Source organism: Pongo pygmaeus, chromosome 3, assembly GCF_028885625.2.
Source record: "Pongo pygmaeus isolate AG05252 chromosome 3, NHGRI_mPonPyg2-v2.0_pri, whole genome shotgun sequence".
Lineage (NCBI taxonomy): Eukaryota > Metazoa > Chordata > Mammalia > Primates > Hominidae > Pongo > Pongo pygmaeus.
In genome coordinates this window covers 26,100,229-26,124,539 of record NC_072376.2, presented here as the reverse complement: position 1 = coordinate 26,124,539, position 24,311 = coordinate 26,100,229, and the positions used below count along the sequence as shown (strand labels likewise).

At 34.1% G+C, this 24,311-nt stretch overlaps 1 protein-coding gene across 5 annotated transcripts in view; it reads right to left on the bottom strand.

Annotated features, from left to right (window-relative positions):
- Positions 1 to 24,311, bottom strand: part of STIM2 (stromal interaction molecule 2) — a 163,806-nt gene that overhangs the window by 13,356 nt on the left and 126,139 nt on the right. For 4 of the 5 annotated variants that reach the window (XM_054485108.2, XM_054485107.2, XM_054485105.2 and 1 more), the window contains 8 exons: positions 18,914 to 19,025; positions 15,062 to 15,177; positions 12,008 to 12,185; positions 11,299 to 11,476; positions 6,722 to 6,889; positions 6,416 to 6,439; positions 5,894 to 5,994; positions 5,419 to 5,657 (listed from right to left, as the gene is read on the bottom strand). In XM_054485108.2, coding sequence (XP_054341083.1) covers positions 5,419 to 5,657; positions 5,894 to 5,994; positions 6,416 to 6,439; positions 6,722 to 6,889; positions 11,299 to 11,476; positions 12,008 to 12,185; positions 15,062 to 15,177; positions 18,914 to 19,025 — 1,116 coding nt within the window. The remainder of the gene's footprint in view (positions 1 to 5,418; positions 5,658 to 5,893; positions 5,995 to 6,415; positions 6,440 to 6,721; positions 6,890 to 11,298; positions 11,477 to 12,007; positions 12,186 to 15,061; positions 15,178 to 18,913; positions 19,026 to 24,311) is intronic. The other variant, XM_054485106.2, reaches the window with a different exon arrangement.

Genomic DNA, 24,311 nt, shown 5'->3' with positions numbered 1-24,311 from the left:
AAAATCTTTAATATTTGATGATCATAATCAAATTAATATATCAAAACTTGTGGAGGTGGCTAAGGTGGTTCTTAGAGAGAAAATTCATAGCCTTAAAATAATATGAGAGAAAACAAAGACTCAAAATTCATGTGGGAGGTGTATAAATATTAAAACAATAAGTAAAAAAGTAAACTCCAAGAAAGGAAATAAAAGAGCAGAAATAAACAGACCCTATTAACAAAACAAACAGGCTTTCGACAAGAGTGAAATAAAATAGACAAACTGTCAGCCTGATAAAGGAGACAAGATATAGATAAGTAATTATTAGGAACAAAAAAATTTAAAGATGTAACTGAGGTTTTTTAAATCGTATAAAATGGTATAAACAACTTAAAGCCAATAAATTTTAAAACTCAGATAAAACACAATATTCTAGAAACATGTAACTTCACAAATCTACACTTTTAATCATTAAAGAAATTAAATTAATACTATAGTTTAAAAATCTGTTGCTTGCCAAAACATATATACATCAAGGTCAATTCATAGGCAATGTATTTAAAATCCTCAAAGAACAAATAATCCATACCTTAGACTATTTCAAGGTACAGAATAAAAATCATACCATTTAATGGGTGATTATTGTAGCCCAGGGGCTGGTTCCAAGTGTTTTACAGGTATTACTTAATTTAAATTTTGACATATCTCCACAAGGTAGGCTACATTTTACAGAAAAGGAAGCTGAAACTCAGGAGAGTGCCTCCCACTCAGTGCCCTAAGTAAAAGGTAATAGAATTACTACAAGGTGAAGCAAAGAATCAAACCCAAGCAGTCTTGTTCCAGAATTCCACATCTTAACCCTACTTTATGTTGCTGCCTCTCTAAAAGTAGAGAAGAATGGAATGAAAGAATAAGGAGTATAGTATTCCCCCTTATCCTCGGCAGATACATTTTAAGACCCCAGTGGATGCCTGAAACCATGGATAGTCCCAAATTCTATACACACTATGTTTTTCCTATGCATACATACCTATAATAAAGTTTAATTTATAAATTAAGCACAGCAAGAGATTAACAATAACAGATAACAAAAAAGTACAATTATAATAATATACTGTAATAAAAGTTACGTAAATGTGGTTTCCCCCCACCCCCACCTCAAAATATCTTATTGTACTCTCCTCATTATTTTCAGACCACAGTTGACCACAGGTAACTAGAAACCATGAAAAGCAAAACCACATATATGGGCAGAGGGGGACTACTCTTTGATTTATTTTATGATGTTAATATAATCTTGATACCAAAATCCAAGACAGTGTCAGGAAGAAAAATTACTGGCTAATCCAATGTGTGATTAAAGATGCAAAAATCCTAAATAACAAACCAAACCCAACTCATTCTAAAAATTGTACATTGTGACAAATACAGTTTCACTGACATTTAAAGGATTTATTTAAACAGATTAAAATTCAGCAGAATAAAAAACGAATGATCACCTCAAGTTACGCAGAAAAATAATTTGGTAAAATTTAATATCCACTGATTAACAAAAAAAAACCATTCTTAGCAAGACAGAAATAGAAATGACTTTCCTTAACTTAAAAGTAATCTACCAAAAACATAAAAAAAAAAAATACTTCCTGGTGAAATTCTGACAGCATTCTCTTTAAAGTCAGAAATGGCAATCCCTATTGCCTGCAGTCACCACTTTCACTCAATATTTTACTGGAGGTCTTAGCTTGGGCAATAAAGAGGAAAAAATCTACTAGTATTAACATGAAAAATCCAAGACTACCATAAAATACTTAAATATATGTTTCTGTATTTGGTATTCTGTATTCAGCACACCAAATCCAACGGCATTTCCTCATCAGCAACAAGCAATCTGAAATACAGTTTTATAAGAAAGGTAACATATATAACTACCAAAGATTTATTAAGGTACCTAGAAATTAATCTTTTTTTAAAAAAAAAAGCAAGACCTGCACAGAGAAAATAAATTATCAATTTTATTTAAAGATATAAAATATCTCAATAAATGGAATTTATTAATAATTCTCCACAAATAAATTCACAAATTCAAAAAAAATTTTTTTAAACCCAATGGAATCTTTCATGGAATTTCATAAGCTGATCTTAAAATTCAGAAGATTAGTTAAGGGTAGAAATTCTGAATTTGAACAATAAAGGAAGACTTGGTCTTATCAAATATCAAAACTCTTTACAAAACTCAAGAAACTAAAGCGGAACAGGGCCAGTGAAACAAAATGGGAGAGCTGGGAGCACTTATGTATCTATGGAGAGAAGTGGTATTATAAGTCAGCAAGGACAGAACAGGAATGAAGCTGAGACAACTGTTTACCCATATATCAAGAGATATATTTAGATTCCAACTTCACACTATGAACAAAAATAACTTCTAGGTGGATTAAAGGACTAATGGATTAAAGAAAAACTTAAAAACTCTAAGGAGAGCAAACAACAACCTATCATCTTCTGAAAAAGACATAAAAAACACAAATCAGATTCACAATTTGCCATTAAAAAGGCTAAAGTCTAGAAGATATTTGCAACCCTCAAATAACCAGAAAATAGAAAGAACACTTCCACATCAGTATGGAATCTTGCAGGGATTCCACAGCAAGAACAAGCAACTCAGGAAGAAATCTGAACAACAAATGCCAACAAAGGAAATGGTACTCAACCTCAACAGTCATCAAGGAAATAAAAATTTTCATAATTGTGAGGTATCATTTCATACCCATTCGAGTTGCAAAACAAGTAAATCGGATTATCCCAAGTACTGATGAGGATACAGGCACACAGGCACACAGGCACTCTTATAAAACAGTGGGTATGCAAACTATTTTGAGAGCAACTTGACAATGACTAGTAAAAGATGCCTTCCCAATGACCCAGCAGTCCATTTCTAGGTGTCCACACAGAGAAACTCTTAAAGTTATGCACAAGGAAATACAGGTAAAGATGCTTGTTGCACATTGTTTTTAAGGGCCAAGAAAGTAGAAAGTAGAAAAACGGATAAACTATGGATTTTTAAATACAATAAATAAACATATAAGTTATGGTTAACTCATTAAGCAGTGACTTTAATTTACCTCTACATAAACATGAAAAAATTTTGAAACATAACTTTTGAGCAAAAAGAGTTGTAAAATATCATCTAGTTTGATAACATTTATATACATTTCTAAACACTCAACAATTGTATATAATGTCATGGATATATATGTATGTAATAAAAGTACAACAGGCTTTAGCATAAGTCACAACTTTAAAACAGTGGGGAAGGGGAGACAATGTGGTTTAAGTGTATTTGTAATAGTTTATTTCAGAGAAAAAGATAAAGAAAAAGTTAAAATCTGTTTATCTTTTTGGTAGGTGGGCATATTATTTTCAGTCACTTTTAAGTGTGTGTGGACAGCTTTATAAGAAAGTTTAAATAAATTGTTATCACATTCTCACCAAGGAAATCATTTAGCAGATATTTAAGAAGTAATAGGAAAAGACATTTTAAAAAGTAATAGGAAAACAACAATCACCCATTCCCCTATCTACACAGAGCTAACCATTGATATTTTCTGTGTTTTTTCTTTCCATATAATTAAATATAGACAATACTATTCTGTGTATATCGTTAACAACCTTTTACTTTGTTCTTAACATACTACAGGCATGTTTCCTTGTCATTATTTCAAACTTGTAAAATTTACACATATCCATGGTAAAAAAAAATTTTTTAACTGCTCAGGAGGGTATAGAAATGAAGAGCCTTCGTCCTTCCCTAGACTTCCATTGTTGAGAGTTTCCCATTTATCAGGTCCAGAAATTAGGCTTTTGTAACTAAGCAGAGTGGAGTACCTCTGTGGTGCCACTGGGTGGAGGCAGAGCTCTCAAATTGTAATCTCTGGCATGAGTTATTTTTTAGAGATAATAAATTTGATCACAGCATTTCTTTCTTTTTTTTCTTTTTTGAGACTGAGTCTTGCTCTGTCGCCCAGGCTGGAGTGCAGTGGCACAATCTCGGCTCACTGCAGCCTCTGCCTCCAGGGTTCAAGCGTTTCTCCTGCCTCAGCCTGCCGAGTAGCTGAGATTACAGGCGCACGCCACCACGCCCAGCTAATTTTTGTATTTTTAGTAGAGACAGGATTTCATCATGTTGGCCAGGCTGGTCTTGAACTCCTGACCTAGTGATCTGCCCACCTCAGACTCCCAAAGTGCTGGGATTACAGGCCACTGTGCCTGGCCTGATCACAACATTTCTAAAACATTAAATTTAAAATCAACTCTTGTACTTTTTTCTGATTTAAAAGTTTAAATTTGCCTGTATTCCACAATCACTTAAAATTAGAATAATTATTCACATTTAGTACAACTGTTTCCTTTTAACGGACATATGGATACCCAATACCTCCGCCCCCAACCCAAAAAGTGTTTTTTAAAAAGCAAAGAAAAAAACTAGTTAATCTAGATAACGCACTTTCATGCACAATTCAGATATTAAACATGGATTTTAAGGAGGAAATTCAACTTTTAAAAGCTATAGTTTTCAAACAAAAGCATGTACTTATGAATCAGTGTTGCATTTGGCAAGCTTAAGGGCATATAATTCAAATAAACAAATATAAACTGACAATATTCTAACTGCAGAGCTGGCCCAGATCTAGACATAACTTTGCAACCATCACGACCTTGCAGTGTGGAGCAAGTGAAATGAATGCAGTCATACACTTCTAGCTTTGCTGTATTTACAATCTGTCCACTCTTCCTGACTCCTTCAAGAGTTGAGTGCTGCCTCACTCTCCTTGCATTAACTGTCTGCTGTCAAACCAGAGAAGTAAAACCAGCAAAATAATACAAGTACATACCTGGAGTGAGTTAGTGGTAGAGGTAGGATTCAAATCCCTGTTTCCAAGATCTTCCCCTAATTTTTATTTCTACTATACATTAAGCGGCCATTTGAAAGGATATTTTCCCTGAAAGCTCAACACTTCATTCCCACACTGATTTGGCATTTATAGTGTGCTATCTTTACTGTCAATTATGTTTTTATGTGATTCCTCATTTCAATTTAATTACAAGTAATGTTTTTAAAAAAGTCTTATATTCAACAATATAATGTTATATATAACAGTTGCTCAAATAAACATTTAATAATCAAATTTATAAAGCATTCAGATTCCTTTAAAGTGTGTGTATAAATATATAATATAAATATACACAAAGTATAGATATATGCATTTCATATGGTATTCTCAAATAGTAAATATTTAAATTACTAACAAAAAGAAAGAGAAAATGAAGGATAAACCAAATTTTTTCTCATAGATTTTGAAATACATGATTCCTAAAAGGACATGGGAGAAAATTACTTTAAAACCTGTACCAACACTTTTTGGTGAACTTGCCACTTACCGGGAAATTGTGACACTATTGGGGGTGTGTCTTCATCTAAGTCATCAACTCCTCCAGCAATTGGATAGGGTGGAATGGAGACTCTGGGCATCACCACCCAGCTGTGATCAGAATAAAGGGAAGAGGTCAGGCTGGGGAGTCCTGAGTTATGGGCTATCTGAAAGCCACAGATCTTCTCAATTTGTTGCCAGCGAAAAAGTCGTTCTCGTAAACAAGTTGTCAACTCAGAGAGAGCTTTCCTGGAAAAGCCAATAAAGAAATTACTTACTGCATCAAGAGGTCTTTAATATGGCACTGAAAAAAGGCAATACATGAACAGACCATGGCAATTAATTAATTTCAAGAAGAAATAACCCACTCTTAAAACTAATGTAAATTATATGATTATATAAATGATAAATATAAATTGTTTACAAATTACTCATTTTAACACAATAAACAATAAAGCAAATAAAAGTGAAAACAACATTCTTACTTTGCTTCCAGAATTTTGTGGTCTACTTCATCTAGGGAGGAGCTGTGTGCAACGTGCAGAGTCCCAAAGACTGTGCTTCTCTTCTTTTTAATTTTTTCTGCCTAGAAACCGAAAAGGACTAAATAAGGCTAGGTTTGAAAAAAATACAGACATTTTTGTATATATAACATAATAAAGTTTATTTTGGTTTTGAATATATTAGCAATCATAAAACCAGTAGAGAATTACTAGCCAAGATATCCCTGCATTCCAAAAAAGAAAACAGACGAGGGAGAAAACATGCTTTCCTAAGCCAATTGATGTAATTCAAAACTTTATTCTGGAGAATTTTTCTCTTATTTCTATGGTTCAGGAAGACCCGAATCTTGTACTAAAAGTAACAGAAAAACATTAATTATATCATACTACAATGGTGCTAGTGAGTGAACTAAGCTTTTAAATTTTTTTGCTAGAATTCAGATTAAGACTTATTCTCATTCCACACAATTTAAGTGTCAAAATTAATTTCCAGTAACTACTAACCTGAATCAGATATGAAGCAGCAACCTAGAGGAAAAAAGCTCTGTATAAAACTTTTATGATAATGATAAAAAAGAATAATGTTTAAATCACTAAGGTCACTTTGAAAAGTATACACTTCTCTAAATGCAGTAATTTTAATTTAAAGCTTATGATTACTAGAGTCTATTTATACAATAAGTTCCAGTTTGAAAAAAGAATCTGTAATAATAAAACTTTTATTCAGATCTGTGTATCCCAGTTGAGTAATCCCTCTAAGAATGCAGCCTAAGAAACGAATTTAGTAAATTTTGAAATACAAGAGAGTACCTCATCTTTAGCAACAGCTAGCTGCATTTCAGCGTTTTGTCTTTTAATATTGTAGTACTGCACTTCTACTTCATGTGTTAACTGAAGCCATTTCTGAAGTGCATCTGGAACAGACCAACTGCTTCTCAGTTCAAATTCTTTTTCAGCCTTTTTCAGAGCCATGCGAACCTAGAAGAAGGAAAGGAAGGAGGCAAGAAAGGAGAGAGGGAGGAAGGAAGGATTAAAATATTTTTTTGAACCCAAACTAAAAAAAAAAAGCTATTTTAATTATGCTCTTTGTAAACATCGTTTTAAACTGCAAAGTCTAAATACAATAGATTTCTAGCATTAAAATTAAGGCTGACAACAGAGCGAGACTCCATCTCAAAAAAAAAAAAAATTAAAGCTGAGCTTCAAGTGCATCTTAAATCCACTAAGCAAAGTTGTGAAGGAGGGTAGAGAGGGCTTATTTACATCTTAAGTTGCAATATTTAGTTTTGTATGTTATGAAAACCAGACTCACTGAAAGGGAAAAAAAATCAAGGGTATATACAAATTAAAACTGATCACATTTTTCCCATAATGCGTATTTATGAAGTATTATATAAAGAAGTGTCCAGAATCGGGTGGATACACGTTCTACTCCTTCTCCTAATGTTTCCCGAAGAGCCTACTGTAGCTCCTTCACTATATACTCACTTTTTAAAAACTGTATTTTTCTGTAGTTTTTCATGACATCCTCTTTATGGCCAGTTATTTCTTACTGTTTCCAAGTATATCTGCCTATTATTGTCTGTTTTACCACTTCTGCTACATAATTCACTGCTTTGAATACACCAGAAAGTAGCTAAGTGAACATCTGCAGAGCATGTACAGATTTGAGAAAACAGATTCTGAGTGAGAGTCTACTCGATTTTTCTCATGAGAAACTATGCATAGTCTTCAGTATAATGATGTCATAGTATTTCTTCCACCTGCCCTTTAATGGAGCCGACAATAAGCAGAGAAAAAACAAAAATGCTTGGTGGTTAGCTGATAAGTGCTAAGAAAAAGTATCATAAGGAAAGCCTCACCAAGGAAAGACACAAAAGGAATAGATAATTCATTCTTGGAATGATTTACTTAAAAACTAGCAAGAGCTTTCAAACTAAAGATACATAAAGATACAGGATGTAATTATGAAACTGTGCACACTCACGCTCAAGACCTTGAGGCAAAGCTACGAGCGACTACGGAGCATCCTGCGTGTCGAGCACCACCCCGCAGATTAATTTTCCCCAAAGCTAACTAAGGACACTGAAGAGCAAAGGAATGTTTGATCTGAACAAACCCAACTTATTTGAATAAACTTTATAGTGTGCCAGAATAAACCAACAAGAGTACTATACACAAACTTCTGATAAAGAAATAGAACAGCTGTCAGTTAGTGTGAAAACAAAGAATTGCGTAGAAAAACATATTTTAAGATTCCAAAATTAAAAACAAAATTCACAATGCAACACTAAGTGACACTTCAAAAAGACACATTAAAGTAAGGGCAAGAGCACTAACTCACTGCAAACAAATCCCGAGCAACATCTGCCTACATAACTAACTGCAATGGCTTGGGACAATACTGTGTTTAATAAGTCAGTTGGGTAAGCTGTGTGGCGTCTCTGCTAATCTCTCAGGGAGATAAAATTTAAGCTCGGGTTCATGCAGACCTGCATAACACCACAAAATATAAGTCCGCAAGCCCTTCCTCTCAGAAGATTTTAAAGCTAAAATTTCTATACAATTTTCACTTCCAAGGAATTATACAGAGAATCTCAACAAAATTCATTCAAGTTACTCTCTTTAATCATAGATTTTTCTTAATATTTCCATAAATGTATTTCCCCTAAAGAACTCAAATGAAACACATTTAACATAAAAACTACTTATATATTTTTAGCATAAATTGAAGCTGAACAATGTTTAGATTGATTGCCAAATAATGACTCAAACTTGTGGAAAGTCTGACTTTCCAATAGTGGCAACTATTTAACTGTTTTCTCTGCTATTACTCATAAATGTTTCATTTGATCTAAATCCCAACCCTTAGTTTAAATCACATTGTTGTTTATAGGGGAATGAACACAGAAACAATTGAGTAATAAACAGCTTTTGCAAACAATAAATGTTTAAAATATAATAATTATTTACATTATTTTTGTATCTTAGGAATAAAACAACAGTAAGTAAAAACATGCTGTCACAAAAACAGCCTAAACATCTGAAAACTTGGTTTCTAGACCCAACTGTATTATTTATCATCTCTGTAACCTTCAGTAAGTTCCTAAGGCTTATTGTCTCACGTATAATAGGGGTATTATCGCTTGCCCTAATTAAAGGTTTCCTGAGACTTTTTCTAAGAAACTAATTTGTGAAAACTACTTAAATCACACAGAACATAAAGCAGTACTATTAGTCACCCAAAGTTTCTGTTCTAGGAAAAATAACACTATATAAAAAACATACTAGATTTTCCTGACTTCTAAATTTATGTTGATTATTCTCCAGACAAAATACAGTAATTCCTTGAACTACGTGGAATTGTGGGTTATGCCATATTATACATCATTTCTCAGTTAAACTTATTTCTACAAGCAAAGCTTTTAATAGCAGTATAAGAAGACACAGACTTTGGAATATGACACGCAAAATCTTGCCTTTACCAGTTAATAGCTGTGTAACCCAAGGCAAGTAAGTTATCTAGCCTCTCTACACAGCTCATTTGTAAATGAAGATAATACCTATGTGTCGTGAGAATTAAAATTTATGAGCAAACCACTGGCAATGTGTGTAGCATACACTTCTGGCACACAGTAAGCCCTCAGAAAATTGTGTTTCTTATTAATATAATCATGCCAGACAGTGTTCTTTTTAAAATACCAATTTCCTTCCTTTAAACCACCTTTTATCGACCCAGGATCTAATGAGATTATTCATACCAATAATACCAATACATCATATTTTGGTAACTTCGGGGTCTACTGAGGTGTGCATGGTCTCTCCCAAAGCTTCAAGTTAGAATGTCCATAATTCTTGGGCCCTTTTTTTATATTGTCTCTTCTCCCTCACTGTGAGGCAGTCACCTGTGAAGTACTACCATCAGTTTATATCTCTGTAGAAGAATTCCAAACTTCTGTTTTCTGATTCGCTGTTTTTTATGTACAAAGTTTAGAAAGACAGAAATATACCAGAACAAACCGAGAGTTGGACGTCTTGGTGGAAAAAGGCAGGGAGTTCTTACAGGAGTGCAAAGGGCATAGTATCCACTTCTCGGATACCGTATGACTTCGACTAGGCCTTTTTTGTCAACTCCCTGATTCTTTGCTACATTCTGTGCTGACATGGTTTGTTAGTTGAATGGGGCATGACCGTAAAATACATCTAAGAGTCCTTAGAGGGAAGAGCTCCAAAACACAGACATCTGGGGGTGTGAGAGAAGGAGTGGTTAACAGTTATAAAAAAGATGGCTGCATTCACTCAGACATATTCTCATAAAATGACAATCTTGAAGGAAACAGTAATGTATTCTCATGAGTTGACCTTACGTCATTCATCACTTAATTTGCATTTCTTATTTAGCACTCTATTAAGAAGGCAGCAACAGCGCATAAAACGAAGTGGAGGCAGAACACCTAAGTTCTTGCCCCTGCTTTATAACTGAGTCATCTCTAATTTTGAGCAAGTTTTATAATCCTCATTTTGTTCTTCAGTTTTATTATCAGTAAAGAAAGCATCAAAGTCAGAAGGAGGAGATGAGACCACAGAAGTAGAGGCTGGAATGACGCGCTTTGAAGACAGACGAAGGCGCCATGAGCTGAGAAACGTGGGTGGCCTTTACCAGTGGAGGAGGCAAGGAAACACGTCCTCCCCTACAGCCTGCAGAGGGAATACAGTCCTGCAGGCTCGCCTCAACTCACTCTGACCTTCAGAACTTTACGATGATAAATTTCTGTTTATTTAAACCACTAAGTTTGTGGCTTTTTTTTTCTTTTTACAGCAGGAACAGGAAACTAATGCATCTGTCTATAATTAAATTCTGCCAGCACCTCATCTTCTCCAAAGGACTCTGTGCAATGCCTAAATGCCTATATTCTATCTTAAGTAACTGAACAGGAGAAGCAGGTATTGGAAAGGAGCTTCAGAACTTTTAGCAGATTATGTTCTAAAACTATTTAACAGGATTCAAATGGATGTTTAATAGAGATCCTTTACCTTTGCAGAGAAGTTCAAAATTAGATATACTTTATCTTACTACATTATAGTCAGAAACTTAAACATATTACAGATGTTAAACAAACACCTTAAATTTACTCAAGACAGTGAAGATGGCAAGGTAAGATTTCATGAATGAGTGAACATGATGGTAACTATCTTTCAGTTACTACTGTGTTATTTTGCTATATGAACTTTGATCAATGCTAACAACATAAACAAATGATTCTTTTATCAACTGAGAAACGGTATACAATAGAACTAAATGTAGGAAACTCAAGAAAAACAGGACCTGGCTCCTCAGAGTGGCAATGTTAACATCTTTACAAGTGATTTTTTTTTAATGTAAATACCTGTTCCAATTCCTGTTCTGCATACTGACGTCTACTCAATTCACATTCAGCTCCCTCCCTTAGCTCTCTCAGCCGACAAGCCTCCTCCTTTGCATAATTGATTTCATCCATCATTTTGCGCTCTAAATTTTGCTTTTCTACAGCAACATTTCTGTTTTCTTCCTGTGCCTTTTCAAGCCTTATAGAACAATAAAAATAAAAATTCCTCACAAAAATTTCCAAAGTTTTATTTTTTTTACAAAATAATGAATACTGTGTCAAGCAATTAAATACATATTTCAATCAGAAATCATAGCATTTTTCATTAGCCTTAAGTTTGGTTAATAAAAATATCAGGCAACTTACTATACAGCTATTTTGGTTATCCTGGGCTCAAATGACAGGGAAAGCAGGGAAATACTCTTCCGCAAAAAGCTTTTCAAAAATTCCCAATTATTTAAATCAAGTTAAAAATAAAATTTAACTACACATCTAATTCCACTATATTTGACTTACCTCCACTGTTCTTCTACTCATTTATTCTCAAGTATACACATTTATAATAAATCTGTAATTATAAAAGTATACTTTTCTAAAAATGTGAAATCAAATATGCATATATTCCATGTGTATAATAACCTAAATGTAAGTGTTTAAGCACATGACCATATTACTTTTTTTACAAATTGTATTTGCCTACATAAATGAGTTATGATTTTTCTGAACTTACCTCTCTTGTAAGTCCATTAGACTTTGCTCTGCAGTTTGTAAGCTCTCTAAATCTTTCATCATTTTTGCAACATGTTCTTTTGATGTCTTATTCTGCGTATAAGCAAACCAGCACCCTCCAACACCAATTACTATAGAAACTGTGAGGATAAAATCTTTCATCCAGTTATGAGGTGGGCCTATTAAGAGAATTACAGATGATTAAATTAATCTTTGAGTATGACAGGACCTCAATACAAAAAGACACTTTTTAAGTAGTATCTAAAACAAAACCAAAAATTGGAGATCTCTTTCCCATGCACAAGCTCTAGCCTTTTAAAATTCTTTCTTCAAATAATGACTGTGCTTCTTGTAACTCTTTGATATACTAGACTTATAGAAGGGCAGAGGTAAGCCCATATAGACATACCATGCCCCTGCTGGTGGGAGAAGGAGTGGTCAAAGTCATGGGGACCCTTGAAAAAGCAACAGCACCTCCAATCATATGCTGCCAGAATGGCCCTCTGTGGGGTGAAGGGAGTCATCAAAAGTATCACCACCATCATCCCAACTCACTTCCTTCAGTCAAGCTAGGCAGCTGTCACATTTTTGTCACACTTACAAACCTGATCACTCACCAAAATGTATTTTCCCCAAGGAGGCAGCTATATAACTAATTAGGTTAGATTAATCAGTGGTTCTCAAGGCTGGTGATAATTCCTCACCCACCCCTAGCAGACATTTGACAATTTTGGGTTGTCTCAACTTGGGGGAATGGTCACTGGCACCTAGAGGGCAGACGCCAGAAGTATTGCTGAACACCCTACAGTGCGCAAGACAACCTCCTCCCTGTGTCCCCTCTGCTGATAACAAAGACTTAACCAGGAACTATCCAGCCCAAAGAGTGACTAGTGCTAAGGCTGATAAAGCCTGGGTTAAATAGTAATAACAATTATTCAATTTTAGGTGTCTATATGCCAGAGATATGTGGGTTACTGGCATGATGTTAACCCCCAGCCTTATGTCTAAAACAAAGAGTGAGGAGCCAGGGCCTACTGCCTTCAGTGATACAAAACACAGAAATCACTATTCAGATTTCCTGATTTAGCCCAGTCAGTACACACTAATTTTCACGGGGCTCTCTGGAACAGAGACACAATGATAGCTAATATATTATTTTAATGCTCCAAAGAGATACAGCTCACAGTGAAAAACTGCCTAAATGCCCAGGCCTCCAGCAGAAACACATTTTGAAGTTTGGTGACATAAAAGAGTTCTACAGAAGTTCCTAGGCTGACAAGTCTGGGGTTTGGCTATGTTTGTGTAGTGTGATAAGTAGCATGCTTTATGTCAGAGACTCTCAGTTCTCCATATTGCCAGAGTATACACCCTCACCCTTCCACCTGTAGTGGAAGAAATGTACTGCTGAAAGCTACAATCTCAAAAGCATTTTTTATTTCTGCCTCACACTGAGATGTTCAATTCAGGTTCTCCTTCAACTGTGAGCCCTATTCTCTGACCATAAATAACAATAAATAGATAAATAAGGTCCTACACTCAATAATAAGCACTACAGACTGGAAAAGATTAAAAAAAAAAAACTCCTTTAAAATGTATCTCTGTTCATTTGACAATGCTGGTTTTTAAAATAAATCTAACATAAGTGTTCTGACTATGGGGCACATTCACTCAACCATTCTAAGACAAACATATTTAAAATCATTAACTTTTTAATTGGTTTATTTAAATATTTGTTTACAATCTTTTTTGAGACTAGTTTGATTTCTTTTCAAATGACTTGGTAATATAATTTTGGGGGCTTAGAAAGGGGTTAGTTCCAAGATTAATAAAATATGAGTATTCCTGATCAAGTTGTAAATAGAAACAAATTCTATACTTTAATTCCTATTTTTACCAACCACTCACATGAGAAAAATTGGACAGAATCCCACAGAAGACAATCCCCCAATGGATTCGGTCTGGAAGTGAGGACAAGGAAAAGGTTGGAAAGGGCATCATCTCTATGGAACGCTCGGCATTTCAGTAGTGTTCTATTTCCTAGGGTTTGTAATTTCCACCAACAGTGCATTTCCACCAACTCTCATATGGGGAGTTCCAGCTGTTTCACCAGCTGCTCTTTTAGCCCAAGCCAAAAAAGAACCACCAGTAAAGTCATGAAATCTATTCAACCAATTCTAGTTACCCTTTTTCAGAAGGGCCATTCCCAAGATGGTATCATAGAAACCTGAAAATCTCCTAACTCCAAGAATTCAGGGAGAATAAACATCAGTTTCCTACTTTATAACTTGTGGAAGCCATTTTTCTTGTATTAATTTTGTTATTCTTTTTTGACTAAAAAAAAAAAACATAATTCCTTTAAAAGGTGTACTTTTCAAACACTTTCTCCCAAAGCTTTCTGAAAAATTCGAAATTAAATAAAACAAACATATTAAACTTCTCTTCTTTTGACAGAAAAAATATTCCTGTCAAAGTAAATAAATACAAGGTTTATTTTCTTTACAGATATTGCATAACACTTTCTGAAATGTTTCTCTTCAAAACAATCAAATAACATTTTCTACCTCTTGCTCCTGCCAGTAGAGTTTGTTAATTTATAAAGCTTCAAGTGAGTCTTTGCTTTCCATCTATACCTAAAAAACCATTTTCTTGGTGTTTAGTGAAAACTGTTAGGCTCTATTGCTTCATGCCATCAAGATGGTTAGACTGTATTATTTTTTAAGAGATTCCTCAGTGAATATCCAATTATAGTAACATCAACATTAAAACTCCTCCAAAGATCCAAAGTTTTAAATCTAAAAATTCTAAATTAACAGCTAAATATAGTTTTTTTATATAACTTCTTACATTAGTAACCAGCTTTGAAAATTTCACACTCATGTTTCAGTGACAGAAAATCCTATCTTATAAATCTTTCAAGATAGTATTACACTTCTTTCACAGGTAATAGATGATTCTTCTTAGAGGCCTACTATCTTATTTTTCTCTTTCCTCAAATAACACAGAGATGATCAGGATATTCTTTTACATCATCCTCTGAGTGAGAGAGAATACTAACGTGTTAGAGGTCCAAACAAAACCACATCCAATGCCTTGAGCTGAAGTTTTTGTCTGTGACTCCGGTCACTGATTTTCAACTGGGAGATCATAAATGAAGGTTCGTGCACTGCTATCCTGTTTATTTGAAAAACACACACACATATATATATATTAAATGAAAATATTTCTAGTATACAAATTTAAATATTTGAGCAACACATTTAATACTTTACATATTATTGATGATCACTGTTGGAGCTCATCCATGTGTGATTTAATAATTTGTTACATGTTTCAAAAACCTCTTCAGTACAAACTTAGCTGTAGAAAGACTCCTGTATGTTAATAATTTGGTAGCTACACTGAAAAAGTTCGTGTTTTCTAAGGTTACTTTTTGTTATGACTTACTATGATTTAGAAATTTATAAAGCTGAAAAAAAAATTTTTTTATTTTTTTTTTTTTGAGACAAAGTCTCATTCCAACACCCAGGCTGAAGTGCAGTGGTTCGATCTCGGCTCTCTGCAACCTCCATCTCCCGGGTTCAAGCAATTCTCCTGCCTCAGCCTCCCAAGTAGCTGGGACTACAGGCATGTGCCACCATGCCTGGGTAATTTTTTGTATTTTTAGTAGAGATGGGGTTTCACCATGTTGGCCAGGATGGTCTCGATCTCCTGACCTCGTGATCCGCCCGCCTCGGCCTCCCAAAGTGCTGAGATTACAGGCATGAGCCACTGCGCCCAGCCTAAAGTTGAAAATATTTTATAATCATTAATTGCTTCTGTCATTTATTATCCTTTCACAAAGGATAATAAAACCAGAAGTAACTTAACATCTACAGCAGACTTTAAAAAACAATTTAGTTTTCAATTTAGATCATATTGATTTTCTTTAAAAGTATCAAAAAATCTATACCTTTAACATTCTAATGTTTAACTGTTTAAAAATTGAACAAAGTACATTGAAGTCACAAGCGGGAAATAAAAAGCCTTCATGGATTGAGGTAGGTAGGTAGAAGAATTTATATAATAAGAAGTACTAAACCATTTTATTAGCTATGAAGAAAGCATGTAGGAGGCACAGGTAAAATAAGGAAATAAAATCACTTTATTATGGACTGTAAATACAAGCAGCCCAGTATTCAACTAAGATTTCTTAACAACCAAGTATGATGCTAGTAAAGATTTTATTACACAAAGTCTAATAATAATAACAATGACAATAAATACAGGCATATAATATATGCTGGGTCCTGTATCAATGGCTTAATACTCAAGAAAACCTTATAATAGTATTTCCATTTTATAGGTGAAGATACTTGTGAGAGGTTGAGTAACTTGCCTAAGGTTACATAATTAGTAATAGGTAAGGCAAGGATTCAAACCCAAATATGTACGATTCCAAAGACTACTTTGAAACACTACATTTTGTATAGAAAGATATCAGTACTCTCTAAGCATGGAGAAATTACAGGAACTCCTATGAGGCTTCTATAAAACCTTAAAGAGCAAAGAACTCTAACATTCCCTCTCTAAAATGCCTTCCTTTATCTTCTCCACAGGTACTTTCGTATAATGCTTCCCTTACACCTTTAACATGACACTTATCAAACTGCATGAAGAGAAAGACTATGTCTTATCTCTGTATCCCCAAAGCCTAATGTAGTACTTGCCAAAAGTAGAAGCTTGATAAATGTTTGTATAATAGCTGAATGAATGTATGGATGGATGGATGCATGAATTAATAGCAAACTATCAATAGACTAAGAAAGACAACGAGATGTAGTAAAAAAGAAAATACATAATAAAATTTTATGTGAGATTCAATATGAGTCCAGAGGTAAAAATGATTCCACCTGAGTGGGTGAGGGTGTCAGGGAAGGCCACACAGGCCTGAAAAGAAATGAGGTGGTATATGTCAGGTGAAGACAGCCTTGGTTATCATGTTTGGTAGTAAGAATTACAGAGTACAGAAAACACAGTGAAAGATTTAAGATAACCACTACAGCCAACACAAAACATAGTTTTGGCTACCTTTAGCAGATGTAAAGGGTTTTAATGTCACAGAAAAGAAACATCATAATGGACTGTTGTAGGCCAACTATCTATAGAATATGTAATACATTTTCTTATACATTCTTGTAACTAGTTCTTATGTCTACAGATACCATACAAAGAGCTCTGGAACTTACATAATAATTGAAATTAATTGATATTGCCCCTTTAAGTTGACTCATCTAATTTCCATTACTACATAACAGGGGCTTAAGGAAGAGTTTACTGTTCTCCTTTCTCCTCCACTAAAAAAGGTTCCAATGGGCTGACCTGAAAACTGAACTTACAATGTTTTTCTATAGTAACATGTTCACTATTTAAGGAGTTGATCTTGACAAGTGTGTGATGTCACAATTTTACCAGAATTGGAAGCATCTCTGATCATCTTTACTTAACCAAAGGAAATGAGTAGCTATAACACTCTGTCAAAACACAGATTAGCCTATTTTATTTCATGTTGTTGTTATATAAAGAAGTTTCTCAAAAGGCAACAAGAAAATTCCTATTGTTCCTCATACCCAGGGCAACATATATAAATAAATAAATTCTAATCTCATTTTAATGTTCCACTCTGTTTTAAGAACTTGTTTTAATTAAAATAACTATATTTTATTTGATTTTTGTCTTCTTTCGAGCATCTAATTGTACCATGAACATAAAAGATATTCAGTAAGTACTTATCAAATTGACTCTTATCCCTATAATTTCATCATTCTAGTCATGTGTATAATAAAATCAGAAATACTAATGTTGATGTTCAGAATACATTTAAGAGAGATTTGAAAACTTTCAACTTGATCCAAAATACAAACCTCAAAGCAACAAAGGATACTTATCTAAATAGGGCATATAAGGAAGTTGATTAGGGACACAATGTATATATTTCATTACATATAATGATTAGATTGTAATAACTGATTAGAGTCTTTTTGGATGTAGGAAATCACCCAGGGAAAAATAAAACTTAAGAAGCAATCTTGTAAGGGTAAAAAATTCTGGTAGAATCATTGCAAATTTTGACATTTAAATCTTTCAAGATTACTAAGTTAATTAAATTAGAAATTAAAATTTCTAAATTATATCATTTGGTATTTGCAAATGATACAATTTAGATATAATTTAGAAAATAAAATTTAGAAAACAACTGGAGTCAGACATCTAAGGGATAAATTGGCAACCTGGACTTTGCTATCAAATCTATCTGGGTTTAAATGCTGCCTTGGGCGAAATGTTTAACTTGTCTCTGACTTGGTTTTTTCAACCTGTAAAGTGGGAAGGACAATATATACCTCATTTTAATCATGAGGGTTAAAAGAAATAATATAAAGTACTTCTATGTAGCATACATTTTAAAATGGCTGCTATTTTTTATTAATTTCATTTTTAAAATTCAGGTATAACGTATAGACACCATAATTCGATGGTTATTGTCATTTAAAATGTCACAAGAAAGAGATGCACATTAATCTATTCAAGTAGATGTGTTCATAAAAATGAATCAGTATCAAATAAAAAAGTTTTTCTTAGATTGGTCAAAAGTTGACCCTTGATGTTATTTACAAATGATATAGTTGACCCATCTTCTGAAACTCAAAATCATGTTCCTTGGAAATAATTTTTCCAAGAGCCTGATTATTTAGACAAGAAAAATTGATTAAAACTTGAAAATGCATAATTTAGAAAGATTAAAGAATGGATATATTTATATTTCCTTTGTGCCCTCAGCCACGGAAGTAACTTGTAGATTCAGTATGGGAAAATGACATCTAGCATATAATTCTCCCTGAGTGGAAAATACATTTGCATAACAAAGACTCACCTGGGAAGTGTCGTTCCTTTGACATTGTTGTCTCTAAAATTCTTCTCATATTGGGGTAGTTCAACAAACTCTATCAACCACTGAAGAGTGTCTTCAAGGGTCCAATTATGAACTGCAGGAGATAAAATGGGAATGCGCATTTTAAACACACCTGCTTTAAGAAATACATATTCTATAATTTCAGAGAATATATAAAGATGTTAGATTGCATTTTCAATTTAATCAACATTAAGTACTAAAACTGTATCTAGCACTCTATGAGAAGAAGAAAGCCTTACAATCAAAAACAGAGGTGATAGTAAAAGCAATTAGGACAAAGATTAGCATGATTAATTCTAAAATAAACACCTATACAAAGTTTGTAAGAATGAAATAATCTATTATTTTTCTGCTTGTAGAAAAATTACCAGATACATACTTGTTCATTCTTTCATCTAGCCATCCACCCATATAGTACTGTAATACCGAAAACATTCTGAATACCAGATTTCATTCTAAGCACTGGGCATATGGCAGTGAATAAAACGGATAAAGTCCTTGTATGGAACTTAAATTCCTTTGGGTTTGGGGAGGGGCACTTTATGAAAGAAGGAAGAAGAGGAAGGGAAATTTCAGATAGTGATTAACTTAAGAAAAGCAGGAAAGATGTCAGGGTAAGCCTCTCTAAGGAGCTGACATCTGAGACCTAAAAACTGCAAGGAGCCACATTGTGAAGATATGGGTAAAAAATATCCCAAAGAGAGGAAAAGGCTAGCAAAAAAAAGCCTTCAGATGGAATGAACTAGCAGTGTTTGAGAGACTGGCAGAAAGTCAGAGAGGAGCTAGGTCTTGAAAGGCTTTCAAGAACTCTGGATAGTTTTCTAATTTCCATAAAAAGAAGGGGAATAATCTTTTTTTAGAATATTGTTCTTCAATGTGGAGAATAGATTGTTCACGATAAGACTAAAAATGGTCCAGTCTTATCGTGAAATACGGAGAAATAAGAAGACCATTCCTTACATAACTGCCTAGACAGGAAAGGGTTATCGTCTTAGACTATGATAGTAGTAGATAAGATGACAACAAGGAGTCAGATTCAGGATATATTCTGGGGATAATGCTATTAAGATGTGCTGATGAAATGGACAGGGGCTAGTAGCTAAACAAAAGCCAAAAGTACAGAGGGTGCTACCATTAACTGAGATAGAAAAGAATGGGGAGGAAAAGATTGGGGAAATGAGCAGGGGCCAGTGACAGAGATCAAAAGTTGTTTTAAGACACGTTATGTCTGAAGTATGCATTTGACATTTAAGTGTAGATAATAGAGTAGCAGTCAGATCCGCAAGTCTGGAGCTTAGGAAAAAGTAGGTTAGGAACAGAGGTATTGGTAGGAAGTCATCAACATACAGATGATCTTTAGACTAAATGACATCAACCAGAAAAGACAGCTATTAATAGATTGTAGAAGACTGGGCCTAAATCAAGAATAAAATAACTAGCATCTCTTCTCCTGGATATTTATTTTAAATTAAGTCCTTTGTATGCATTTTCTTAAGTCTTAAAAAAAACTTACGAGGTTCTAACATAATTATCTTTATTTTGGAAGTTAAAAACTAAAAAGCTAATGGAACCAACAAAGTAAGCAGCAGGACTGGATTTGAACTCAGGCAAACTGTCCGCAGAACAAAACTTTATACTACTCTGAAAGTAGTAATACTAAATAACAGTAAAGATATAAACAAGCAGTTAAGCACTGGACGCGGTTCAGACGTTTCTGCTTATGAAGAGTAATGATGAGTTTATGCAAAGGCAAGGATGTAAGTGTGCTTAAAAATGAATAGTTCTATACTGTCTGCATTTCATTTGAGGGTTTATGCTTATAGACTACAGAAGAGATCAAGGGAGAGTGAAGAAAACGTGAGCAATAAAAGCAGATCTGGGAATCCATCTGTATATAAATAAATCTGAAAAAATCTTTCTGATAAGCTACATAAAAATGTGAATTCAAACTTGCAAGCAAAGCTAGGTTTCCATGAATCTGCCTTTTTAATTAAGTGTTCTTTAGCGAAAAAGCTTAAATAAACCACAAACAAAAACCAAAAACATTTAAAACTAGATGTGGTAACTGATAGTTTTATACTGAAACAAAACCTTGACTGTTCTCCCCTTCATGTGTTCCTACCATAAAACCTGGACATGGGCCTGAGGCTGCTGTATCCATTTAACCAAGTAACAGGATGTCAGCCGAAGGTTCAGGCCCTCGGTGTTTTCCACTGAATTTAGTGCATTCAAAGTAGACTTTTTACTCTTAAGTTTCTTCCTATTCAAGATGAACTGCATTGAGAATTGCCCTGTCCTGACTGCCAAAAAACTCATGGTGCAGCTGCACCTCACACACCCACACAAAAACCCCAGCCAAGAAAACAAGGTAAGATTCTCTCTTTCTATGACTGTTCAACAGTGAAAATTCCTGATCTAAACACTTCAGCACATCAAAGTCATCCCACAATTTCCAATAAGTCAGTATAGAAAGGAAGAAAAATCAAATGAAAAAGAACATATTAAAACTGCCCAAGCCTTAGTAATACTCTACTTAGCAAATTGAAAATTGTAGTGGTCTTGACAACGAATCTTTAAAACAACATTCTAACAGAACTGTTTATTCTAGGGGGAGATTCACTTCTCCTTTTGCTGTGGTTTCCTTGGTGATACTCAGTAAACACCTTCACTTCTCTTCTCATGACCAGGACTTGCATTTTTTTTTTTAGCTTTCTCTGTTCCAAATACTCTAATTGTCTTTCATTTCTTAGGACAGATCATACTATGTCCTTCTTCAGGGCCTCTGTACGTGCTGTTTGCTGAGTATAAGCTCCTTTCTGCTATCCCTCCACCTTTTTGTTTCATTAAACCTTCATCTCAGCTAAAACTTTAATTCTTCAAGTGAACCTTTCTGAACATTACTATATAACCTTTTTTTTTCCTTTTTTTGTAGAGATAGGGTCTTGTTATGTTGCATAGGCTGATCTCTTGAACTCCTCGGCCTCTCAAAGTGCTGAGATTACAGGTATGAGCCACCACACCCGGCCCCTGATTATTAATCCCTTAGTAGCTTTTATGCACAGCATTTAAATAACTATAACTACTTATTTGTATGATTATTACTTCAACAGCTGTTTATTTCAGTAAGTATAAGTCTTCTGCTCATCACTCTAACCCTAGCACTTGGTATAAAGGCACTCAACAAATTATTTGTTGGATGCTGTTGAATGAAGTAGAACATGTTTAATTAACAAGTCTTATGAAAATCTAATTTTACATTTTAATGGTGAGACAAACAGAAACAGGGATTTGTATGTATAAGAAATTCTTTTTTAACATTTTCTAAATTTCAATAGCTTTTGGGGTACAAGTGATTTTTCGTTACATAAGAAATTCTTGATGGTAAAAGAATTACTCATTTAAGAATTATCTGGTTCCTTATTACCTGCCTCTCACTGGTCTTTTATACATGCTGTTGCTAAACAGCACTTCCATCAGAGGGCAAGCAGAGAGAGATACACCATTCCTTTTAAAGGTATCTTTCCCAATCTGCAGAGCTACAGAAATGCCAGCTTCTAAAATGTTAACTTATATTGTTTCTGCTTGAAATTGAGGCCAGTGCTACAGGTCAGTGTCTCAAAGCGATTTTTGGCAATTTATTCTAAGACTAATGAAAAGAACTCTGGAATGGAAACAGACCTGATTTTACTCCCAGCTGTGCCACTGATTCAGGATAATATCATAGCCACATTATTTAACTACAGCTCAGATTCTTTTTTTTTAAATTGATGTTATACATATTTTGGGAGTACATATGGTATTTTGATACACGTATACAATGTGTGATGATCAAATCAGGATAACTGAGATATCCATCACCTCAAACATTTATCTTTTCTCCATGTTGGAACCATTATAATTATCTTCCAGCTATTTGGAAATACACAATAAATTACTGTTAACTTTAATTTCCCTACTTTAGTATCAAATACTAGAACTTATTCCTTCTACCTAACTGCATTTTTGTACCCATTAACTAACTTCTCTTCATTCCCCTCTTCGCTTCCCAGCCTCTGGTAACCACCATTCTACTCTCTACTTCCATAAAATCCACTTTTTTAGCTCCTACATCTGAGTAAGAACATGTGATATTTGTCTTCTGTGCCTCGTTTATTTTGCTTAACATAATGATCTTCAGTTCCATTTTGCTGTAAATAACGAGATTTTATTCTTTTTTATGGCTGAATAATATTCCATTGTGTATACATACCACATTTTCTTTATCCATCCACCTGATGATGGACACTTAGGTTGATTCCACATCTTGCCTACTGTGAATAGTGCTGCAGTAAACATCAGAGTGCAGGTATCATTTGGAACAATGATTTCCTTTCTTTTAGACATATATTCAGCAGTGAAACTGCTGAATCATATGCTAGCTCTATTTTTAGTTTTTTTGAGAAACCTCCATACTGTTTTCCTTAATAACTGTACTACTTTACATTCCCACAAATAGTATATGAGTTCCCCTTTCTCCACATCTTCAACAGCATTTGTAATTTTTTGTCTTTTTGATAACAGCCATTCAAACTGGGCTGTGATGATATCTCATTGTAGTTTGGATTTGCATTTCCCTGATGATTAGTGATGCTGAATGAACATTTTTTCGTATACCTGTGGGCCATTGGTTTGTCTTTACACCTACTCAGGTCTTTTGCCCATTTTTTACTCAGATTATTTGTTTTTCTGCTATTGAGCTGTTTGAGTTCCTTATATATTCTGGTTATTAATCTCTTTGTCAGAAGGATAGTTTGCAAATTTTCTCCCATCCCATAGGTTGTCTCTTCACTTTGTTCATTGTTTCCTTTGCCATGCAGAAGCTTTTTAGCTTGATACAATCCCATTTGTATTTTGAGGTCTTAACCCAAAAAGCTTCTTGTCCAGACTAATGTCCTGAAGCCTTTCCTCAATGTTTTCTAATAGTTTCAGATCTTACATTTAAGTCTTTAATCAATTTTGAGTTGATTTTTGCATATGGTAGATATCTAGATTCATTCTTCTGCATAGAGATATCCAGTTTTCCTAGCACCATTTATTAAAGAGACCATTCTTTCCCCAATGCACATTTTGGGTGCTTTTGCTGAAAATGAGTTGGTTGAAAGTGTATGGATTTATTTCTGGGTTCTCTATTCTGTTTCATTGGTACATGTGTCTGTTTTTATGCCAGTACCATGATGTTTTGGTTATTACAGCTTTGTAATATTATTTGAATTCAGGTAGTGTGATGCCTCCAGCTGTGTTCTTTTTGCTCAAGATTGCTATAGATATTCATGGTCTTTTGTGGTTCCATACAAATTTTAGGATTTTTTTTTCTATTTCT